The sequence below is a fragment of the Bos mutus genome, chromosome 1 (genome assembly GCF_027580195.1).
Source record: "Bos mutus isolate GX-2022 chromosome 1, NWIPB_WYAK_1.1, whole genome shotgun sequence".
Taxonomy (NCBI): domain Eukaryota; kingdom Metazoa; phylum Chordata; class Mammalia; order Artiodactyla; family Bovidae; genus Bos; species Bos mutus.
In genome coordinates, this window is record NC_091617.1 from 125,081,416 (window position 1) to 125,103,663 (window position 22,248).

Consider the following 22,248-nt stretch of genomic DNA (forward strand, 5'->3'; position numbering starts at 1 on the left):
CTTCAACATCAGGAAGTTCATGGTTCACATATTGCTGAAGCCTGGCCTGGAGAATTTTGAGCATTACTTTACTAGTGTGTGAGATGAGTGCAATTGTGCGGTAGTTTGAGCATTCTTTGGCATTGCCTTTCTTTGGGATTGGAATGAAAACTGACCTTTTCCAGTCCTGTGGCCACTGCTGAGTTTTCCAAATTTGCTGGCATATTGAGTGCAGCACTTTCACAGCATCATCTTTCAGGATTTGAAATAGCTCCACCGGAATTCCATCACCTCCACTAGCTTTGTTCGTAGTGATGCTTTCTAAGGCCCACTTGACTTCACATTCCAGGATGTCTGGCTCTAGGTGAGTGATCACACCATCGTGATTATCTGGGTCATGACGATCTTTTTTGTACAGTTCTTCTGTGTATTCTTGCCATCTCTTTTTAATATCTTCTGCTTCTGTTAGGTACATACCATTTCTGTCCTTATCGAGCTCATCTTTGCATGAAATGTTCCTTTGGTATCTCTGATTTTCTTGAAGAGATCCCTAGTCTTTCCCATTCTGTTGTTTTCCTCTATTTCTTTGCATTGATCGCTGAAGAAGGCTTTCTTATCTCTTCTTGCTATTCTTTGGAACTCTGCATTCAAACGTTTATATCTTTCCTTTTCTCCTTTGCTTTTCGCTTCTCTTCTTTTCACAGCTATATATAAGGCCTCCCCAGACAGCCATTTTGCTTTTTTGCATTTCTTTTCCATGGGGATGGTCTTGATCCCTGTCTCCTGTACAATGTCACAAACCTCATTCCATAGTTCATCAGGCACTCTATCAGATCTAGGCCCTTAAATCTATTTCTCATTTCCACTGTATAATCATAAGGGATTTGATTTAGGTCATACCTGAATGGTCTATTGGTTTTCCCTACTTTCTTCAATTTAAGTCTGAATTTGGCAATAAGGAGTTCATGGTCTGAGCCACAGTCAGCTCCTGGTCTTGTTTTTGCTGACTGTATAGAGCTTCTCCATCTTTGGCTGCAAAGAATACAATCAATCTGATTTTGGTGTTGACCATCTGGTGATTGTCAGGTTTACTAAAGTGTAATTCTCGCTTTTAAAATGTATACTTTGATGAGTTTTGCAATCAATCTTCTCCCCCCACCAGATCCTGGTAACCCATAATATAGTTTTGTCTTTTCTAAGATGTCATACTCATGGAATCTCAGCCTGTAGCCTTTTGTGACAAGCTTCCTTAGGTGGCATAGTACTTCTAAGAATCATCTATGTTACTGCATATATCAACAGTTTGTTTCTGTGTCAACTTGAGCAGGCTGAATTATGTTTCCCAGAATTCTCTCCATTGTATGCCAACAAGTAGGGTGGGCCCCAAGACACATTTCAGTGTGAAATTTGGAGGGCAGAAGTGGAGCAGCAAGCATTTGGGATTTTTTTCCAGGCCCTTTCATAGTTGACACATGTTGAAACTTATCTCCTGGATCAACTGGTTGGTGAGGGGCAGCAGCCAGGACTATAACTGTTTCACTTTTCCTTGGACTGTCCTTCAGTTTCTCTGATTCCTGGGCCAAGTGTGTTCATCAATGTGCCAAAGGGTAACTTCTCCCACAGGATACCCACATCATCAAGGCTGGAGACAGTGACAAGTGACATGGGTCTCAGTCCATCCTCATGGGTTCTAGCTTGTCTGTGTTTCCTCTACTTTGACATCTGTCTTCCTCTCCCAACAGCCTACCCTATGAACTTCAAGCTCCAGAATTAGATACAAAAACAGAGCTGGAGACTACTTATCCAATCCAATAATTGTGTGATGTCAAATCCCTGTGAACAAATCACTCACACATACAGGTGTGCCTGCAAATATCTTAGTAGTTCTGCTTCTCTGGCTGAACTCTGGCTCATACAATGCCTTTTTATTGCTGAGAAGATATCCACTGTATGGATGTATGATTTACTTATCCATTCACCAGCTTAAGGGCATTCAGTTGTTTTCAACTTGGGATCTTGAATAAAGTTGCAATAAATACTCATATACAGGGTGTTTGTATAGACATATCATTTCAAAATATTGTATTTACAAACATAAGAAGGAATAGCTACAAGAGTTAAACGTAATTGCCACCACAGGGAGGAAGGGATATATAAGGGTCTGATGTTACACTTTGAATTTTAGAACTTTGTTGCCATAATTAAAAAAAAAAATCAGGGACCCGTGCACTTTAAAAGAGAGAATTTTATGATATGTGAATTATATCTCAAAGTATATAATAATATAATGAACAGACTCTGCCAATTTATAATCTAATGTCAAGTTTTATTTACCTTTTTTCTTACAATATGCTGTCATTCAAAATATACCTCATAAGTAACTCATGCATACAGTAGGCACTCTATAAATATTTTGATTTAATAATTAGATATTTTTTAGAATGACTAAAAACCCTGATGTAAAATCCCAATTGGGAAGTGCATAATCCCATCATAGACAAAATATATAACTTTACAATAAACATTTTTATAAGAATTGGCCCAAAAGAGGGAACACTTACAATTTAGAAATTAAAAAATAAAAAGTAAAAAGCAGACGAAACACAATACTATTTCAACATGATCCCTGGATTGGTGGTACTTACAGACCAAGGGCTACCCGCACCCTGTGGCCTTAAGACCATCAGACATTCAGTTAAGAAGATAATTGTATATATATAATAACGTCTTAACTGGAAATGCTGCAAGAATATATAAGCAGTACCCTATGAAAAATGTTATCTATATCCCTTATATGAACACAGGAAAAAATTTAAATATATATTTTATTCTATTTAAAAAGTCAATGCTTTTTATTCTAAGCATAAAGAATGAGCAACAAGTAAGCATGAAGTCACTTTTATAGCAGCTCTGCTAAATCTTGGGGAATTCTTTGGGAGACAAGATCAAGAACCTTAGTTCAAAAATATGACAAATCCTTACATTAAAAGGTCTTTCAATGTTTACAAAAACAAAACAGGCTGTGACCAAACATGCTAAAGAATTATCTTCTAAGTCCTTATTTTGAGTTAGCTTTATAACTAGGAACATTCACTCCAACTTGAAAAAAAATTACATCACTACTGTGATAATAAAAAAAATAAAAGCCAATAAATACCTAATTTCACAGAAGCAGTTGTGCAAACTTATAAACATAATCAAATACTCCATAGCTATAAAATGAAAGTCTACTAACTATATTTTTCAAAAGCTATATAATTCTATAAAAATTTAAATATGTGGACTATCAATAAATGAAAATGTATATATAAAATACTATTAAGTGAAAAAAAGAAAAATTAAAGATATAAAGTGATTACAACCATGTAAAAGTAAATATATTACAATAACAAATTCATTGAAGTGAATTTAATGTATAGACCCATAAATAGATTCAAATATTCATTAGAGCTTTATCTTTGCTGCTTAAGATTATAACAAAAGAACAAAACAGAATACTGTTTTAGGCAAACCTATATTTTGAAACAACAATACTGAACTATATGTAAACTCCTAAAACAAAGATTTTTAAAAACGTGACTTCTGTATCTCAAGTGTGTCACATGAAAGATCAGTCCACCTTTGCTGATCTTCATTTTTACAAAACCTTCTGGCAATAGTTAAGACAGTTCTAACTGCACTTCTTAAGCAGAAAGGAAAAAATTAAGCACTATTTAAACAAGAAAACTAAATAGCATGCTAACAGAATCTATCTACTCAATCTGTTTTACTCCTGCAAAAAGCCACTGACAGGTTTTAAAAAAACTAATCCTATATACATACTTTACATAACATATATTTATGCTATAAATATTTCAAAGAATGGCTTTTACATAATTCTTTATTTCAATATATATCTTATTAACTTAATTGTAAGTTATGCAAATGCAGTCTTTTAGATTTATAATATTGAAAATTATTCTCTACACGATTTAGAAAATGGCTAATTTCTTGGATAAAACATAGCATATTTTGAAGTCCGAAAGCCAAGTAAATCCCTTATTTCATTTCGGAACTTTGACAGATCCTGGCGCAGTTCGTTTAGATTTTCCACAGTGGCCTGATCTGTGCTTTGCATCTTCTGTCTCATGGAAGTCAAGTAGCGATGCACCAGACAGCACATCACTTTCTGGTAGTTTTCATCTCTCTTTTGCTTCAAGTTTCTCCATTCCTTCAAAACAAAGTGATACGATACTAATAACGTATGTAAGAAAATACTTAAATGAGGTGAATTTTTAAAAAAGTTTACAGATACAAATATATATTTGTAATGCTTTATTAGATGATATTTTTTAATATTCAACATGTTTCAAATAAATATGCCCTGCATATTTGTTTTACTCACTTACCTGTATGCTTATCTTAGTTTAAAATCCTTAGTTTATAGTAGGGATTAGCAAACTTACGACCCACAGGCCAAATATGGCCCACTTCTTATATCTGACGGCCTATGAGCGAAGAGTGGCTTTTATGGATGAACATGTGTAACTAACTTGATGATGGGGAAAACTAACTTTGAACCCCGATTAAACAAAATGGGTTATTCCAAAATAGAATTCCACTCTTTTCATTAATGGACCTATATTATATATAAACAAGTATTACTCAATTATTGTTTTATTTTTAATTTCATCAATAAAAGTTTTATGGAAATTTGTTTTCTCTCTTGTTATATTACTACCCACATAAAATCTGTAATTTTGTCATGGCCCACAAAATCTAAAATATTAATTATCTGGTCTTTTACAGAAAAGGTTTGCCAACTTCTGGTTTATAGCAACATGGATTGAATTATTCATATATTAAACAACTTTCAAAAAGAATGAAAAAAATATGAGTTCACTCTGGGAGTCACTCTTTATTTATGCTGACAGGCTAGATATCTTGAATATTTTCCTTGTTCTAAAACTGTGAGATGAGAATTCATGAAAAAAAAATCACACCTCTCTTGCATTTTCAGTAAATATTTATTGAAGCCGTACTTTATGATAGGTTCTATGCCATGCATTAGGGATACAGGATTAGCCCCTGTTTTCTTAAGCGGTTTTGCTAATTCCTTTATGACTACAACAAATTAGTATAAAACAGCATAAATCTTAGCCCTTAGGACTCTGTATATTTATGCTTTAGGAAACATCTGAAATTACGAATTATTAAAATTATCATGTTGCAGTTCAAACATCTAACTTCTTACCTTCAAGCTGTTCTGCCGTTTAACCTTGCCTTTTGATGTATGAGAGCAAATCCACTTACTCAGGCTACTAATCATATAGCAGATAGTCTTTGGCGAAGGAATGATGTTGAAAGGTGGGGGTAATGTACATTTGTCATCAAAGTAGCTAAGCCACAATTTTGCTCGTGCAAACTTCCATTCTTTGTCTTCATGATTCTATAAGAGGCAAACGAAAAACTAACACAGGATATGATTAGGCATGCATACACACGTACATACATGGTGGGACTGGTATGCACTGCTTAAAACTGTTCAAATGTTTCCACACCTTGGAGGTGAAAATTTTGTTCCAGACTTGCAATTAATATACATTATTTACATTTTAAAACGATTTACATTTAATTTTTAAAAGATACTAATTCTTAATTCTTTTAAATCTTTGGTTGTCTTACCTACTATATACATTTGGTATGACCTGAAGAGAATATAAACATTTTATAAGAATGAATACTTACTGCTATCAACTGAAAACTTTTATGAAGCATTGCCACCAGCAGCTTGGTAAGTACTATCACAACCACAACGTTGTATGTCCCAACAATAACAGCTCCGACGAAGGACTGTAATTCTTCTCCGTAGCTAAATCTTGTGACAAAGATTGCCACATGTGCTAAGGAGAAAATATACCAGAACAAAGCAAAGCAAGTGCCGATGAACCTGTCAAGACAATTATATTTCTATTTGAAAGGCATTCTAAGACGCTATTTAGCAAAGATAAAGAATTTATTAATACAACATTACATAAAGAATAGATATTTTGTAAAATAACTAAGGATGGACCCAGCATCACAGATACTATAAACAAGGAAACAAACTCAAAAGGAAGACAAACCATTTCTGTTTAATCTCTTACTACTGTTCTTTCACAACACAGCAGCCTATGATCCTATTAATACTTAAGAGGACCGTGCCACTTCTTTATTCAAAAACTTCAAATGGCTCTCGAGCTCCAATGCCCAAAGTCCATACAAGAGCCAACAAGGTCCTATGTGATCCTATTACCTTTCCTTTTTCCCCTTCCTTTTTTTCTTTGAAGTATAGTTGATTAACCCCACCTTCTTCTCCCCTTTGGTAACCATAGGTTTGTTTTCTATGTCTGTGAATCTCTATCCTGTTCAGCATATGCATTCATTTGTATCATGTTTTAGATGCCACAATACATTATATAGTATTTGTCTCTGACTTATTTCACTAAACATAGTATTACCCAGGTCCATGCACATTGTTGCAAATGGCAGAATTTCATTTTTATGGTTGAGTAACACTCCAGTGTATGTGTGTGTGTGTGTGTGTGTGTGTGTGTGTGTGTGTGTACACACCCCATTTTCTTAATCCATTCATCTATTGATGGTCCTTTACCATAGGGCTCATATACATTGGCCTATATCTACTTGTTTTAAACTGACAGTCATTTAAGTTCAAACACATTCTAAAAGATCTACACTTTTTGTACCCACTCACCCACAGTTTTTGATGTCATATTTTACATCTTCATGATTATCTCTCAACTGTTTACTGTATTTATAGTTGCTTTTATATTTTTTCTTTTAATCTATCACTTTTTAAAGTGATCTTCAATCCTTACTCTATACCTGCCTTTCCTAGTGGGATTTTCCCTTTCCTATAGATTCTTATTTCTTTTCCATTTAGAGAAGACCCTTCAACATTTCTTTTAGGGTAGGTTCCATATTGATGAATTCTTTTAGTTTTTGATGCTTTGTTATCTTACTATTCTAAATGATGATCTTGCTGGGTAGAGTATCCTAAGTTACAGGTTTTTCCCTCTCAGCACTGAATAAATCATGACTCTCCCTATCTGCAGTTTCTGCAGAGAAATCAGCTGATAACCTTATGCAGTTCCCTTGTATATGCCTCTTTTTCTCTTGATGCCTTTGGAATTCTAACTTTTGCTACGTCACTTATGATATGTCTTGATGTGGGTCTGTTTGGTTTCCTCTTTCTTGGGACCCTCTGTGCTTCCTGTACCTGGATATCAGTTTCCTTCTTCAGGTTTGAGAAAGTTTCTGGCGTAGTGTCTTCAAATACATTTTCAATCCCTTTCTCGCTGTCTCCTTCTAGAACTATTATGTGAATGCTTATTTGCTTAATGTTATCCTAGAAATCTAGTGGACTGCTTTTACTTTTTTTCCCTTTGTCTTCCTTTCTGCTGTTCTGATTGGGTAATTTCCATTATTCCATCTTCTAAACCACTTATGAGTTCTTCTGTGTCACACAGTCTGCTATTTAGTGTTTTTTTATTTCAGATATTGAATTGCCTATCTTTGTTTTAATATTTATAATTGATTGATGTTTTACAATATTGGTTTGATTTCTGTCATACATAAACATGAATTAACCATAGGTGTACATACTGAATTGCTTAGAGTATTTTTTTATATTTTCTAGTTCCTTGCTAAAATGATCTTTGTTTAGGTATGTTCTCTTGATGTAAACTAATTTAGTTAGGATTTTTATTACCAATGATTTGAATTCTTTATCTGGTTAATTATTTCTGTTTCATTATCTTTTCAAGGTTTTTCTCTTTCTCAAGAAAGAGTAGTTCCTCTGCCTTTTCATTTTACTTAACTTTCTCTGCCTCTATGAATTTAGATGGAACAGTTGCCTACTGTGGTCTTGAAGAGGTGTTCTTATGGGTGTCCCCATAGGATTTGGTGGGATGGCTGGATTTGATGCAAGACACCAGTCTCTCCTCAGGATGTGCTGGCAGCTCTCACCTTGGTGGGGGGAATGGCTGGAGATGGAAGGTCTAGAGCCCATGCAGGGTGTGAGAAGGGACATCTCTCTGCTCAGTGGCCATCACCGCCCTGTGGTCAGGGGTGAGATCTACTCCCAAGCTGCTGGAGTAGAAGCCCTGAGAGTCAATCTGGAGCTGGATCTGCTCCTTTTAAGTGTGTGTGTTTTTTCTCCCCCCCACACCAGGATCTTTGCCCCAAAGGAGGGAAGTGCTGAAGCAAGTGGGGCTCGTGTACTTACAGAGTCCCATGCGCTACCTGTCTTAAGTGTCCATGGCTCCGTTCAGATGCGGCCAGTGGTTGTGTTTCTTCCCTGGTCATGGCCACTGAGTGCGGCACTGTGGTGTGGAGCGAGTGGGGCCAGAGCATTCACTCAGATTGGATTTGGGCACACAGCAAGGTGGTCACAGGAAACCCAGCAGCTATGCTGCTGTCAAAACTATGGATTGCTTCCAGAGTGCCCCTGGAGTAAGCTGCAACAACAGCGACTACCTCCTCCCCTGGGCTACACTCCAGGACTGAGTTGCCTCTGTGTCTCAAGAGTCTTTTCCCAGGTCCTGATGCCCTAGATCCAGGGACACGCTGTGAGGTAGAATGAGCAGCGCTGGGGTATTCACTCAGTTCAGGCTGGGGAGAGCAGTGAGCTGGTCAGAGGAAACCTGGCAGCCACTTGGGCAGACCTCCCTCTGCCCTAGCCAGGGGCAAGCCAGCACCTGCACTCCTCATGAGTTGGAGTCCAGGCTTCTCCAGTCTTTCTATGTGTCCCAGGGATTCTCCAAACAACCAGCTAAGGCAGCTTGTCTCCTATGCATAAAACCCAGACTAGGAGAGTCTGTGACTTGACCCACTCACTCCCCAGGGTAAGTGTCCACCTGTGTAATCTCCCTTTTCCTTTGAATCCCCCCGTAGGAGTACAGGTCCTCATCAATCACCTTCTCATCCTACCCAATTACCTGTGTACCTTTCTTACAGCCTTGGTTGTATTGGAGTCCTTCTGCCCATTTCTAGCTGGCTTTCACTGAGAATTATTCCACATGTAGATGCATTTTTGATATGTTTGTGGAAGGAGGTGAGCTCCATGTCCTCTTATTCTCCCATCTTGATCTGCTTTATTCCCCATTGAAAATTTAAGTATTAGTTGCTCAGTTATGAGCAACTCAGTCATGAGCTGAGTCGTGAGTTTTGACCCCATGGACTATAGCCTGCCAGGCTCCTCTGCCCATGGGATTCTTCAGGCAAGAATACTGGAGTGGGTTGCCTTCCCTTCTCCAGGGGATATTCCCGACCCAGGGACTGAACCCAGGTCTCCTCCATTGCAGGAAGATTCTCTACTGTCTGAGCTACCAGGGAAGCTCAATTCCGCATTACCTTCCTGAGTCAATCTACAACTCTTCCTCTGATTCACTACATACCATCTAGACTTCTGGCTTTTCCTTGAGCATGCTAGTTACGCTCTCATCTCAGGGCGTTTGCCTTTGCCATTCCCTTATCTGCCAGCTCTCTTCCTCCAGATTCTTCTTCATGACTTGATCCTTCACCAGCTTCATAGCTTTACTTGAATGTCATCTTTTGTGAGGGCTTCCCTAACCTCCTATCTAACTAAAGCTACACACCCTCTTATACAAAAATCCTCCTTGGCCCAAGCTTTCTTGGGCTATTGGTCCTTATCAATATTGTATAATATCAGTTCAGTTCATGTCCGACTCTTTGCGACCCCATGAGCTGAGCACATCTGGCTTCCCTGTCCACTATCTCCCTAAGTTTGCTCAAACTCATGTCCATTGAGTCGGTAATGCTACCTAAACATCTCATCTTCTGCTGCCTCTTTCTCCTTTTGCCTTCAGTCTTTCCCAATCTTTCTCCAATGAGTCAGCTCTTCCCATCAGGTGGCCAATACTGCAGCTTCTGCTTCAGCATCAGTCCTTCTAGTGAATATTCAGGACTGATTTCCTTTAGGATGGACTGATTGGATTTCCTTGCAGTCCAAGGGACTCTCAAGAGTCTTCTCCAACACCACAGTTCAAAAATCAACTTTTCAGCATTCAGCTTTCTTAATGGTCCAACTCTCACATCCATACGTGACTACTGGAAAAACCATAGCTTTGACTAGACAGACCACTGTCGGCAAAGTAATGTCTCTGCTTTGTAATATGCTATCTAGGTTTGTCATAGCTTTTCTTCCAAGGAGCAAGTGTCTTTTAATTTCATGGCTTATTCTTATTTTTACTGCCTGTATCACCTCACCAGGAAATAAACTCCATGAGAGTAGCTTCTGTTCACTGATACTTCATTTCTTTAGCACTTAGAACAGTGTCTGGCATATTGAAGGTGTTTGTTGTTGATGAGTATCAAATGATTCATGACAAGTAAGTATTCCTTATTCAAAAGGCGTATCTTAAAGAAAATATGAAGTTCTAGTTCTATAGGTATGAATTCACACGTAACAGGGCAGAAAGAAATATGTTTACTAAAAATTTAAAAGACACTCACGAATGGAAGGTGTCATTGCTTTGCTGTTCACAGAATATGCCTACACAGTCCTTCTGTTCTTTGGGAGTGTAGCCTTTATCATACAGTTGTGTCAGCCCAATTGTGAAAGAAAACAAAACAAGAAGAAACATTCCAAGAAATTTTCCAAAATCTTGTAACATCTGTCCCATTGAAATCTGTGGAAATATTACATAGGTGTTCATTAAAATCATCTGGAAAACAAAAATATGAAAAACTAAATGACCAGGCAAGAAAATATATGATCCACAAGGCTATTCCTCTTTTTCCCCTGTGAGATATTTGGCACTTTTAAACATCAAAAACCCAGTTACCAGACAAAAAGCCATTCTGATCATGCCAGCACTGTGAGTGTTAGATGGTACATTTCTTGAATCTGGACCGAGTCTGCAGAAGATAGTCTTGCTATGAAGGCAGAGGAAAAGGCATGGAAATGGAAGAAAAGGCCTAATTTGCAAGTGATGAAAGGAAAATTTCTTGCTAAAACCTAAAGGGAAATAAATGCTTACATTTATAGTTTCATAAAGTTTACAAATACAAAACCATTTTGACATTAAGTTTTCAAATTCTGTAACCAATTCTAAACCACTTCTTAAAGAACAGCATTTCCTCCTTGAGGACTGACCTAATCTCTGTTGCCAGGGTGATGAATTTTCATTTGAGGTCTATTAAGAAAAAAGTATATGAGTTAAGTCAAATGAGAGGGTCTAATATTTGTATGTGAGTATCTTTTGTAATTTAGATATGTGTAGCGCATCTGGCAATGGCACCCCACTCCAGTACTCTTGCCTGGAAAATCCCATGGTCAGAGGATCCTGGTAGGCTACAGTCCATAAGGCTGCCAAGAGTCGGTCATGACCGAGTGACTTCACTTTCACTTTTCACTTTCATGCACTGGAGAAGGAAATGGCAACCCACTCCAGTGTTCTTGCCTGGAGAATCCCAGGGATGTGGAAGCCTGTTGGGCTGCCGTCTATGGGGTTGCACAGAGTCGGACACGACTGAAGCAACTTAGCAGCAGCGCATCTGGAAGCTTTATACAAGCCTAATTTCATTCTCCTTCAATACTCTTTCAAAATCTGGGGAATAGGTGCTTTTCATAAATTCCATACAAATTTGGAGACTAATTTAACATAAGCTTTTGACCCTGAAATTCTATGCCTAGGAATTTAGCCCATAGGAAGTACACAAAGATGCATTACATACAAGGATTTTCAGTGGAGCATTGTAGCAAAAATTAGAACATTCTAAAGCTGTTGTTACAAAGAATGGAGTTCAATGTGGTGACGTAGAAAGGTACCTAGAAAATATTACGTCAAAAAAAGCAAGGTACATGATAGTATTATAACAGCTATTTTTTAAAGAATAGATCAAATATATTTTTTCATATAGATAAAGTTTGATATGCACAGGAAATTCCTGAAAGTTTACACAAGAAACCATTAACAGTGCCTACCTATAGGACTAGCGGTGTGGAAGGCAGACTTTCTCACTTTACACTCCTTTGAATCTTCTTTGCTATATGCATTTTTTAAGATAAAAAAAACTTAGTGTTTAGAAATAATCCTTCCTCAAATGTAACCAGGTCAAATTTATATAGTTTGTTAATCCAACTTCAAATAAAATTCTGAACTGCCTCAAGCCTGCCAACATAGCATATGCCAGTTGCCAATGTTACAAACAGTAGGAGCAGGCAAGTGGCCAAGCCCCTCCAGCCTACTAAAGGGAGCCAGCTAATTAAGTAGAAGAGGTGCTAAAATTTTCAGGCACAGCACAAGCTAGTGTTTCAGGCAACTTGGAGTGGAGAGGTCCACCAGGCCTGATGTCTGTGCATTTGATCAGCATGTGCTAGTTTTCAAAATCTCATGCTTCCCTCACTTGGCCCTCTTGCAAAATTCTGACGGAAGAAACAGAGAGCTTTTAGAATTGGAAAGCTCAAACTGTGTGAGAAAGAGAAGAAATCCATTTCTCTCTTCATCAAGGATAGCTTTAGTATGTCATTTTGGAAAGAAATCATTTATTCAGATTATAAGTGCTTAGAATAAAGCCATGTCATGTTAGTAGAGAACCTAATAATGTGTGACGGTTAAGAATACAATAACTGCTTTAGATAATGATAGAAAAGACTAAATTTGAAGAAAATTTAGACACTGAGAGCTTAAAGGTAATTTCAAAAATTAAGTCCGAAAGTAAAATTCTTCATTTAATATTACTAAGTTTTAAAGACAAGTGTAATTCAATTTCACTATCAAGATGAGCAATAATTGATAAGAACACCACAAACTTCATGACTTGTTTTTTAAAAACATGATATTAATCCTTGTATAAGATGGAAGAACCAAAATTACCTACAGTGGATATCACTGACGTGGACATTAGCTTGAATATGTGAAAGGCAAACATGAAAAGTAGTAAACTAATTTTAGTCTGAGAAATATTACAAGGCTTATTTGTAAAAATAACAATCATGCTTCCTTAAATATTTATTTTATTTATTTAAAACTACTTAGCAGTTTTACTTGAGAAATGTGAACAGTAAGTAGTAAAAAACATAGTAATTTAAAAATTAATATTGAAATTTATACAATAGTATACACAGAAAAATATTTTCCTAGTAATCAGAAAAATGGAAATTAAAGAAAACTACTACGATAATAGAAGGAAAAAGGAGAACACTAAAGCTATGAATGTGATGAACATATTCTTTTTTTGTGACTGAAAATTAATACATCCTTTTATATACAAATACCGAGGCACCATGAGAATCCTATCTTTTAATAGGTTAATACTACTTTTAAGATGTATTATCTAGGAGCCCACCAAGGCTCTTTTGTCCATGGAATTCTCCAAGCAAGAACACTGCAGTGGGTAGCCATTTCCTTCTCCAGGGGATCCTCCCAACCCAGGGACTGAACCTGGGTCTTATGCATTACAGGCAGACTCTTTACCATCTGAGCCACCAGGGAAGCCCAAGACATCCTTATGTGTGCTCTGTCACTCAGTCGTGTCCAACTCTTTGTGACCCCATGGACTGCAGCCCACCAGGCTCCTCTGTCCATGGGGTTTTCCAGGCAGAATACTGGAGTGGGTTGTCATTTCCTATTCCAGGGGAATCTTCCCGACCCAGGGATCAAACCCAAGTCTCTTGTGTCTCCTGCATTGGCAGGCGGGTTCTTTACCACTGAGCCACCTAGGAAGCCAAGACATCCTTATGAAATAATTTAACATAAGAAAAAGCCTCATGTACAGAGCACTATGTAGAATAGCAGACATATGCTAAATGCCTGATAGAGGAAAGAGTTGATATCATTAGGGTGCATATCATGTGTTAAATTTAAAAAGTTGTTGACAAGAATTAAAAAAATAACTTCTAGTCATTCTTCCAAATCTTTCTTGAGACAAACCCATAATTATTTGTAGAAAAGTTCTATCTAATCAAGCTGCTGCTGCTGCTGCTAAGTCACTTCAGTCGTGTCCGACTCTGTGCGACCCCATAGACGGCAGCCCACCAGGCTCCCCCATCCCTGGGATTCTCCAGGCAAGAACACTGGAGTGGGTTGCCATTTCCTTCTCCAATGCATGAAAGTGAAAAGTGAAAGTGAAGTCGCTCAGTCATGTCCGACTCCTCGTGATCCCATGGACTGCAGCCCACTAAGCTCCTCTGTCCATAGGGATTTTCCAGGTAAGAGTATTGGAGTGGGGTGCCATTGCCTTCTCCAATCTAATCAAGCTATTCATGCCCAAAACGTCCTTTATATCTGTCAAAATAATCAAAGTGGACTACGTTTTTCACACCATATACAAAAACCTGAAGCCATAAAACTCCTATAAGAAAACACAAGTGTGCTTTTTGTCACTGTATGCTTTTTGTCACTGGTCTTAGCAATACATCTTTGGATATGTCGAATGGCAAGGGAGGCAAAAACAAAAATAAATGGAACCTACTGAAACTTAAAACCTTTTGCACAGCAGGGGAAACCATCAACAAAATTAAAAGCCAGCACACTGAATGGGAGAAGATATTTGCAAACAATGTATCTGATAAGGGGTTAATATACAAAATACACAGAGAAATTACAACTCAAGCTTCCTGACTCTCTCTAAGCACCCCCTCAGTCATGCTCCCAAGTCCTTTGTATGTAATCTCTATATTTTTCACTTTATACCAATATTTATGTTTGTCTCTTCTAAGAGTCAATCACTGCTGAATCAGGATCATTTTATATGTCCCATACAGGATAATTCTATGACCTTGATTTGCCTGCTATAGCTCCAGTTCAGAGCTGTCGTCCCAACTTAGTAATGAAAAACATCTTTTCATTCTCCAAAGTGTCTCTATAAGAATAATAAATCATGGTCATTCTAACTAAGGGAGAGAACTAGACTACTACTATATAATCAGTTATAATAAAAGTCTGTCAGCTTCTAAATCTACAAAAATTTGGAAGGACAAAATGTTAGTGATTTATGTTAAATAATGTTAGTTATTTATGGAGATAAATTTAACAGACAACTGCAGGAATCACATAAAAACAGTATCTGATATAGCAGGTTATGTATGTAAAGAAAAAAGTTACACTTTAGCTAAAGTAGTTAACTTACTGTCAATTTTCCTCACAACTGGGTCAATCTATTTTAAGTGAGTTCCTGGCTTATGATTAACAAAACAGAAAAAAATGTTTTACAAATCTTTTGCACAAAATGATTTAGACTTCTTTCTTACTAATATGTTATACAAGTCTGTCATGTTAATAAGACTAGTCTGGAAAACAAATGTCTTCATTGGAGAAATTTTAAAAATAAACACCTGAAGATAGGACTCCACGGATTCCTATTCAATTTCTATTTTTCATCCTCTTTCTGACTAACTAGACCTTAGTTTCTCAGGGGCAATATGTTCAATTAAGGGCTTCCCAGGTGGCACTAGTGGTAAAGAACCCACCTGCCAATGCAGGAGACATAAGAGACACAGATTCGATCCCTGGGTCGGGAGACCCCTTGGAGGAGGGCAACCCACTCCACTGTTCTTGCCTAGAAAAACCTATAGACAGAGGAGCCTAGTGGGCTACAGTCCACAGGGTTGCAAAGAGTCAGTCACGACAGAAGCAACTTAGTACAGCATGACACGGCACAGCATGCTCAATTAAAAAAGTACTCATCTCTTCAGAGACACAAATAGCCATGTGACCCTATTCTGGCCAATGAGTTATAAGTGAAAGTATCTGGTGGGCCTCGAGGGAAAATAACTGTCCTCTTATTGAAAAAAAGAAAGACAGCAGGCTCATGCTTTCTGCCTTTCCCCTTTTCCCTGCTGAATGCAGACTTGATATAATGACTTGGAGCAGGGAGCCTGCAACCTTGAGCAGCAGTCATACTCTAAACAAGTTTATACATTTGCAAAACTTATCAAACTATCCAGTTAGGATGGGTGCATTTTACTGTATGGAAAATGATACCTTAATAAAGATAATTTTTATTATTTATTTTTTGGCCACACCCCACAACATGTGGGATCAAGTTCCTTGAAAGGGATCAAACCCACACCCCCTGCAATGGGAACAGGGTGTCTTAACCGCTGGATCACCAGGGAAGTCTCGAGATAATTTTTAAAAACTCATTTGCTGGACTAGATCGTAACCTTTTAATATATATTATGATTAACTTATAGACCTTTTTAAAAAAACAGGAACAAAATAAATATTTGTTAGCTTGACTTTAATTATTTGTTAATTCTGTGGCTATTTGAACAATATAAAGTACTCTGCTGGAGGAGGAAAAATACACACCACAGTTGAAAAGACAAATATCCATTTATGCAGTATTTGTACACACATCTGCAGTTCTTTTGGGAAGAGATTAAGTCAGGAAGACCTGACTCAACTGTTATCAGAAAAAGAAACAAATAATTTACCAAGAAATACTAATATACTTTCTCCTATTTAACCCCTCGTAAAAATCTATAAAGCAGTTTCCAGTATAGAAACCTGGTGACACCACTAGGTTTTAGCTAAGAAACAAACAATGTGCGTGTAAAACACTGCTGACTCCTGGCTAAAACATTTATACAAGATACTAGCGGCAAAATTAAACCGAAATAACATTTAAATAATAGACAAACTAAACCAGTACTTCATAAATCATGTTTTGGAGAAAAAAAAGAGACCTGAGCATGTTTCATGAAAAATGGGTATGATGTTAATTTAGGCGATGATAGTTTGAACAAGGTTAAACAAGTTTCGTTACTTCTTTCTCATAGGCTTTAACGTCATCATGTGTACTGTGAATTCCCGAAAGAGGTTATATGGAATGCAGTGTGTCCCAAACTTATTTCAGTCAGAGCATCTCACAGGACTTGGCTTGAGGGAGCCACATTTCAGGAAACACTGTGAAGGATGACAGCACAAGTCAAATCAAATCAAATTGGGTTTTTCCTACATATTTTGTTTTCATATCTCTGTTGGAGAAGGTAATTATGCATTTTATTTAAAATATCTTCTTTAAAAATATAAAAAAGAATCTAAATTGTTGGTAAATTTTGACTTAAGAAAGATTGAATATTGCTCAGATATCCAGACTTATAAAATAACAGAGTATTATGTAGAGCTGGTCACAAGCAGAGTTGACCCCACCTTTCAAGAACAACCAACTACTAAAATCTACGGGGTACATGCAACCAAGTCTGAGTCCTTTCTTTAGTGTAAAGAGACTCAGAATTTATCCCTGGACTCTCTCAATAATAATCATATTACTTTGAATAAATAAAAGCTTGATTTCCTTAACTGTAAAAGTACCATAAAGTGTAAAGCTAGACTACGTAAACTATGAAATTTTTAGCTCTAAATATGTTATTTTCTGGGCTTCCTTCATGGTCCAGTGATTAAGAATCTGCCTGCCAATGCAGGGGACACGGCTTCAATCCCTGCTCCAGGAAGATCCCACATGCCAAGGAGCGACTAAGCCTGAACACAACAACTGGGCCTATGCTCTGGAGCCCAGGAGCTGCAGCTACCAAGCCTGCGAGCCGCAACGACTGAGACGGTATGCCTAGAGACTGTGTTCTACAACCAGGGAAACCACCACAGTGAGAGGACCACACTTCTGCAACTAGAGAGTAGCCCCCGCTCACCACAACCACAGGAAGTCTGCACCTGCACAGGAAGTGTGCATCTAGCACAGCCAAAATAAATAAATCCTAAAGAAATTAAATATGCCCTCTTCTAACTTATTATGTTTAATAGTTATTAAGTAATGTGAGGGAGTATTTTATGAAATATAACTTATTTTCAAAACCATCATAAAGTATGAACTCTGCACAATATTTCCCTTATATTTGTCACTTAAAACTCTAAATGTGAAGTTCATCTTGGTAAAAAGCAAATTTTTATGTCCCTCTACTGTCTGAAGTATTTATTTCAAATACATCCATGTTTGTGGACTTGGGAAAGAGGGACAATGGACCACAACTTAATAAAACTCTGGATACCTAAAAGCAAAGGATTGTCATTCAGCCAGAAACAAAGCAGATGAACACGCTGTTACTTTTCAACTGTTAATTATTTTCAAAAGCAAAATTTAGTTTTGACATCATGAAAAACAATATTCCAGTGGACAAGAAAAAGGTGTAGTAGCTTTAACAAATATTCTTTAAGAAACTGTAACTGCTTACCTGTAATGGACCCAAGATAGAGCTTGTTGTATACATAAAAAAGAGACGAAGATAACTCAGAACGTTGGCAAATGCAAAAAGTCCCTCTGCCACCAGTGTAGGGTGGAACGCATCCCAGTCCTTCCGATCCGCAAAATCATGAAACTAAGATTAGGAGGAAAAAGCCAAAGGTAAGTGGCTCTCTCAACTTAGGAAAATAAAAACAAATACTCTGACCGTTTAAAGAAAACCATATTGTGTCTCCTTATGGCAGAACTCCATTTATGTTTCATAAACTTCTCTTTTAATAGAAATAACATTGTTTTAAATAAATAGATAATTTCTACACATGTGTAGCAATATTGTGTTCCATGAAGAGCTTTTCTCAGAAATTCTCAGGCTTTAAAAGACGAAATAATTTTTTAAAGACAGTCATTAAACTTTTTATGAATGAAATTTTTGCTAGTCTTTCTTAAATTCCGCAACACAAGCTTGAAATTCATTAACTTTCACATTAAATTAAGCTAGCTACTTGACTCAAGATTCTACAATGTGCCATAGCTCTTCTCCCTTCCAAACAAGAACAAAAAGGGTGTATTATTATACCTGGACACCGAGTAACCACATGTTTCAACTGCCTGGGACACTCCCAGATTACATACCAGTTTTCCTGGCCTAATTATTAATTGTGCTTTTCTTCATTTGTGTGTCTTAGTTTGAAATAATAAAATTATATGGGTACCCTGCTTCTATAGGGTAGTCTAAGAGACCAGTCTAAAAAAGGGACCAGTCTAAAAAAACCAATGACCATCAACCTCTCTATCCAACCGTTTCTCTATAAGTGATCAATTTTTATTTTCTTAATAACCTCTCAACTCTGGTCATTGAACATACCTAATAAACATGTTCTGTACTAATACTCAAATACACGAATAGAGTTTTTAATAAAGTGGTATAAGAAAATCAGTTTGTTTTCTCTCTAGTCTGTAAATTAGCCAAAACTCAAAAAATATTATATAATAGTTCCTTGAATGTGACACCTCAGAATTCTAAACTCAGGTGTAAACAAAGATAGTCAACATAATTTCTGTTACCTTTCCTGGACTTTAAATCAATCTTTATAAAAGTAACATTGTAAGATGTCTATAAGGTTGGATTTTTGTCAAATTTTAAATATAAAACTTTAGGCATCAGAAAATAATTAAATTTACATCACTTTTTAAGCTATGGGAGATAACCGTCATGATTTGGAATGTGTAAAACACTATAATGAGTTCCATTCAGATAAACTTTTCCCTGGTAAATATGACCAATTTAAATAACTTTGTGTTCTCATTTTAAGTAATAGGTAAATGAACCTAGCTCAGATATAAGGAATTGGCATTTGGTAGAAAGAAAATGCCCGGACAGACCTGGATTTAAATCCAGTCTTGGTTTCTTACTGTGTGGTCTTGGACAAGTTACTTATTATCTCTGAGCTTCCTTTTCCTTATTTGCAAAATGGGGATAAGGACATCTGTCTCATAGAATCCCTGTGAGAATAAAATGAGATAAAGTATAGCAAGTATCAACCAAGGTACCTGGCATATAATAGGTAACCAACATTTAAAGGTAATTAACACCCTTGAAAGTATTAGTAAGGAAGGAAACAATGGGCACTATTTCCTTGCCAAAGATAGGTTTAAAATGAAAACACATCAGACACAGATTTGGGCCAAAGTAACTCTGAGATCCATAGCTAAATATCTTGGGTTTTTCCTCAATAAACTTCACTTGTGCCTTCAATTGACATAGTTAATAGTCACCTTGTTGTGAGCCACCACTTTGAGGGCAAAGGTTGCCAAATAAAGTGAATTCATGACAAAACTGAGCTGATTACGAGATTCTTCTAAAAAGTCTTCCAACCCTTCATACCAGAGTCTTTTAATGTCTGACCATATCATTCCTAAAAAAAAAAAGAAAAAAAACCTCAGATGATGCTCTCTTAATTCAATAATAAACTAAAAAGATATATTAAGATTCAAAGTATTAAATAACATGTATCATCTGTAGCCTTCTTAATTCAATAATAAACTAAAAAGATATATTAAGATTCAAAGTATTAAATAACATGTATCATCTGTAGCCTTATTCAGAAGAAAAAAATAACATTCAGTAAAAAGTTCTTAAAATTTCAAAGAAAAGGAATCTTAAGCTTCATCTGACAATATCTTTCCCAGACAGGGATTTTAATAAATGATGTGAAATAAGCATAAGAAAACAAATAAATCGTTGTTAAATGTCCCCTCCCCAAAGGCTCAGTTCCTGATTATTTTCTTTTCTCTATCTACACTCACTCCTATAGTGACCTCATCCAGTCTGGTCTAATGGCTTTAAATAGTATCTATGTGGTAGACTTCCAAATTTTAAACTAAACCTGTATTTACACAATAATAAGTATCTCTAAACCTCCCTCCTAAACTTAACTTGCACAGGTAGTTGGCTACTCTAAATCTCAAACTGGATGTCCCAACATGTCCAAACTGAACTCCTAGTCTCTGCTCCCAGGCTCACAGCACTTGAAGACTTCCGTATCTCAGCTGATGGCAACTCCATCCTAGATGCTCACTCTAAATGTCCTTGCCTCACCCTTGACTGATATTCTCTTAAACCACACATTCAATGCAATAGTAAATCCGTTGGCTCTATTTTCAAAATATAGTTAGGAAGTAACCTTTCTCACCAGCACTTCAAATTCAAGCCACTATCTTCTCTGGCCTGAATGTCTGAAACAACCCACTTGGTCTCCCTGCTTCTACTGTGTTTTTCCTGAAATCTATTCTCAACACAGCAATCAGAACAATCTTTAAAATGCAAGTGTTATTTCTCTCATCAAAACCCTGTAGCAAGTCCCAGAGGAGAAAGAATTAACTGCAGGACAGAACTCTTTCCCCATGGGAACAAAACCTCATGTTATCATTTATTAAAGTGGTTTCCTTGGAAACGTATAAGGAAAGTATGGAAAGTCAGCTGTGTTCAACACTGTTATAAAAACAATCACTGACTGGGAAACTGCATAAGTGGAATCATAGACCCCAAAAGTACACACAAACAGGACTATATAAAAACATGTTAAGAAACACAGGTTTCAGCTTCTCTGTGCGATGTTTCTTTAATTTGAAGTGTGCCTGTAGCGGGAACTACACTCTGCGGCTTTTTAAGATATCCTGATTTATAAGAAATCCTGCCAGTTTTCAGGCTTCTCTGGCTGGAGTAGCCCACACCCATGAAAATGGCCTCATTCCACACAACTGAGTGTGCCCTCTATGGGGCTAAGAAGTCCCAGTCTTTTGTAAGAACTGCCAATAAAGACGTATTTGAAGCTGTCATGCTTTATTTCCTGCCTTATATCCTTCTACAGAGCTAAGTAAATCTGGTGTCAGGTTTCTGCCTGTGGTGTCTGGCAAGTGTGACTGTTAATAAGAACCTAAGACCACTGCTGCTGACTGTGCATAGCGGGCACTGCACACTGCACCTTCCCTCATGTCTCCTTTTATTCAGAGTCAAAACCAAATTTTTTACAACGGTCTCTGAGGCTCTACATTACCTCTCCTCTTGGATCTCCTCTCCTCTCAATCTTTCCTTCCACTACCCTGGTCACACTGGCCTCCTGTCTTCCTTGCTGTTCTCTGAACACCCAAAACTCCCAAATGGGACACTGGCTCTTCTTCCAGCTGGAAGCTCCTCACCCAGACATCCATCCTGCATCCTTGCTCACCACCTACTCTGATCGTCCTATTTAAAATCGCAAATTTATGCCTGTCACTCCCAATCCTCCAACTCTGCTTCTCTTTCTTTTCCCTTAGTATTTATCACTTTTAAACAATGGACATAGTTTCTTTATTATGTCTATTATTAACTGACTATCTTTCTCCCACTTTGGGTAAAAACTCTTCAAAAGTAAGAATATTTATCAACCAATGTCCTTTATGTCCTAAATAGTGCCTGATACACAGAAGGTGCTCAAAAAACTTGCTCAATGAATAAATACACATAAATAAATACCAACCAAACCAAAACTTCCTTCCTCTTCTTTGGCTAGAAGTTTCTCC

General features: G+C 37.1%; 1 protein-coding gene across 10 annotated transcripts in view; it reads right to left on the minus strand.

Moving 5' to 3' along the window:
- Positions 1-2,217: 2,217 nt before the first annotated feature.
- The window catches only part of TRPC1 (transient receptor potential cation channel subfamily C member 1), a 61,868-nt gene continuing 41,837 nt past the window's right edge, over positions 2,218-22,248 (minus strand). For 3 of the 10 annotated variants that reach the window (XM_070374941.1, XM_070374945.1, XM_070374947.1), the window contains 6 exons: positions 19,963-20,102; positions 18,179-18,322; positions 10,495-10,706; positions 5,707-5,908; positions 5,213-5,407; positions 2,251-4,189 (listed from right to left, as the gene is read on the minus strand). In XM_070374941.1, the coding sequence (XP_070231042.1) occupies positions 3,962-4,189; positions 5,213-5,407; positions 5,707-5,908; positions 10,495-10,706; positions 18,179-18,322; positions 19,963-20,102 (1,121 nt within the window). In that variant the 3' untranslated portion in view covers positions 2,251-3,961. Of the gene's footprint in view, positions 4,190-5,212; positions 5,408-5,706; positions 5,909-10,494; positions 10,707-18,178; positions 18,323-19,569; positions 19,816-19,962; positions 20,103-22,248 lie in introns of those variants that run through there. The other 7 variants (XM_070374926.1, XM_070374923.1, XM_005888759.3 and 4 more) reach the window with 7 other exon arrangements.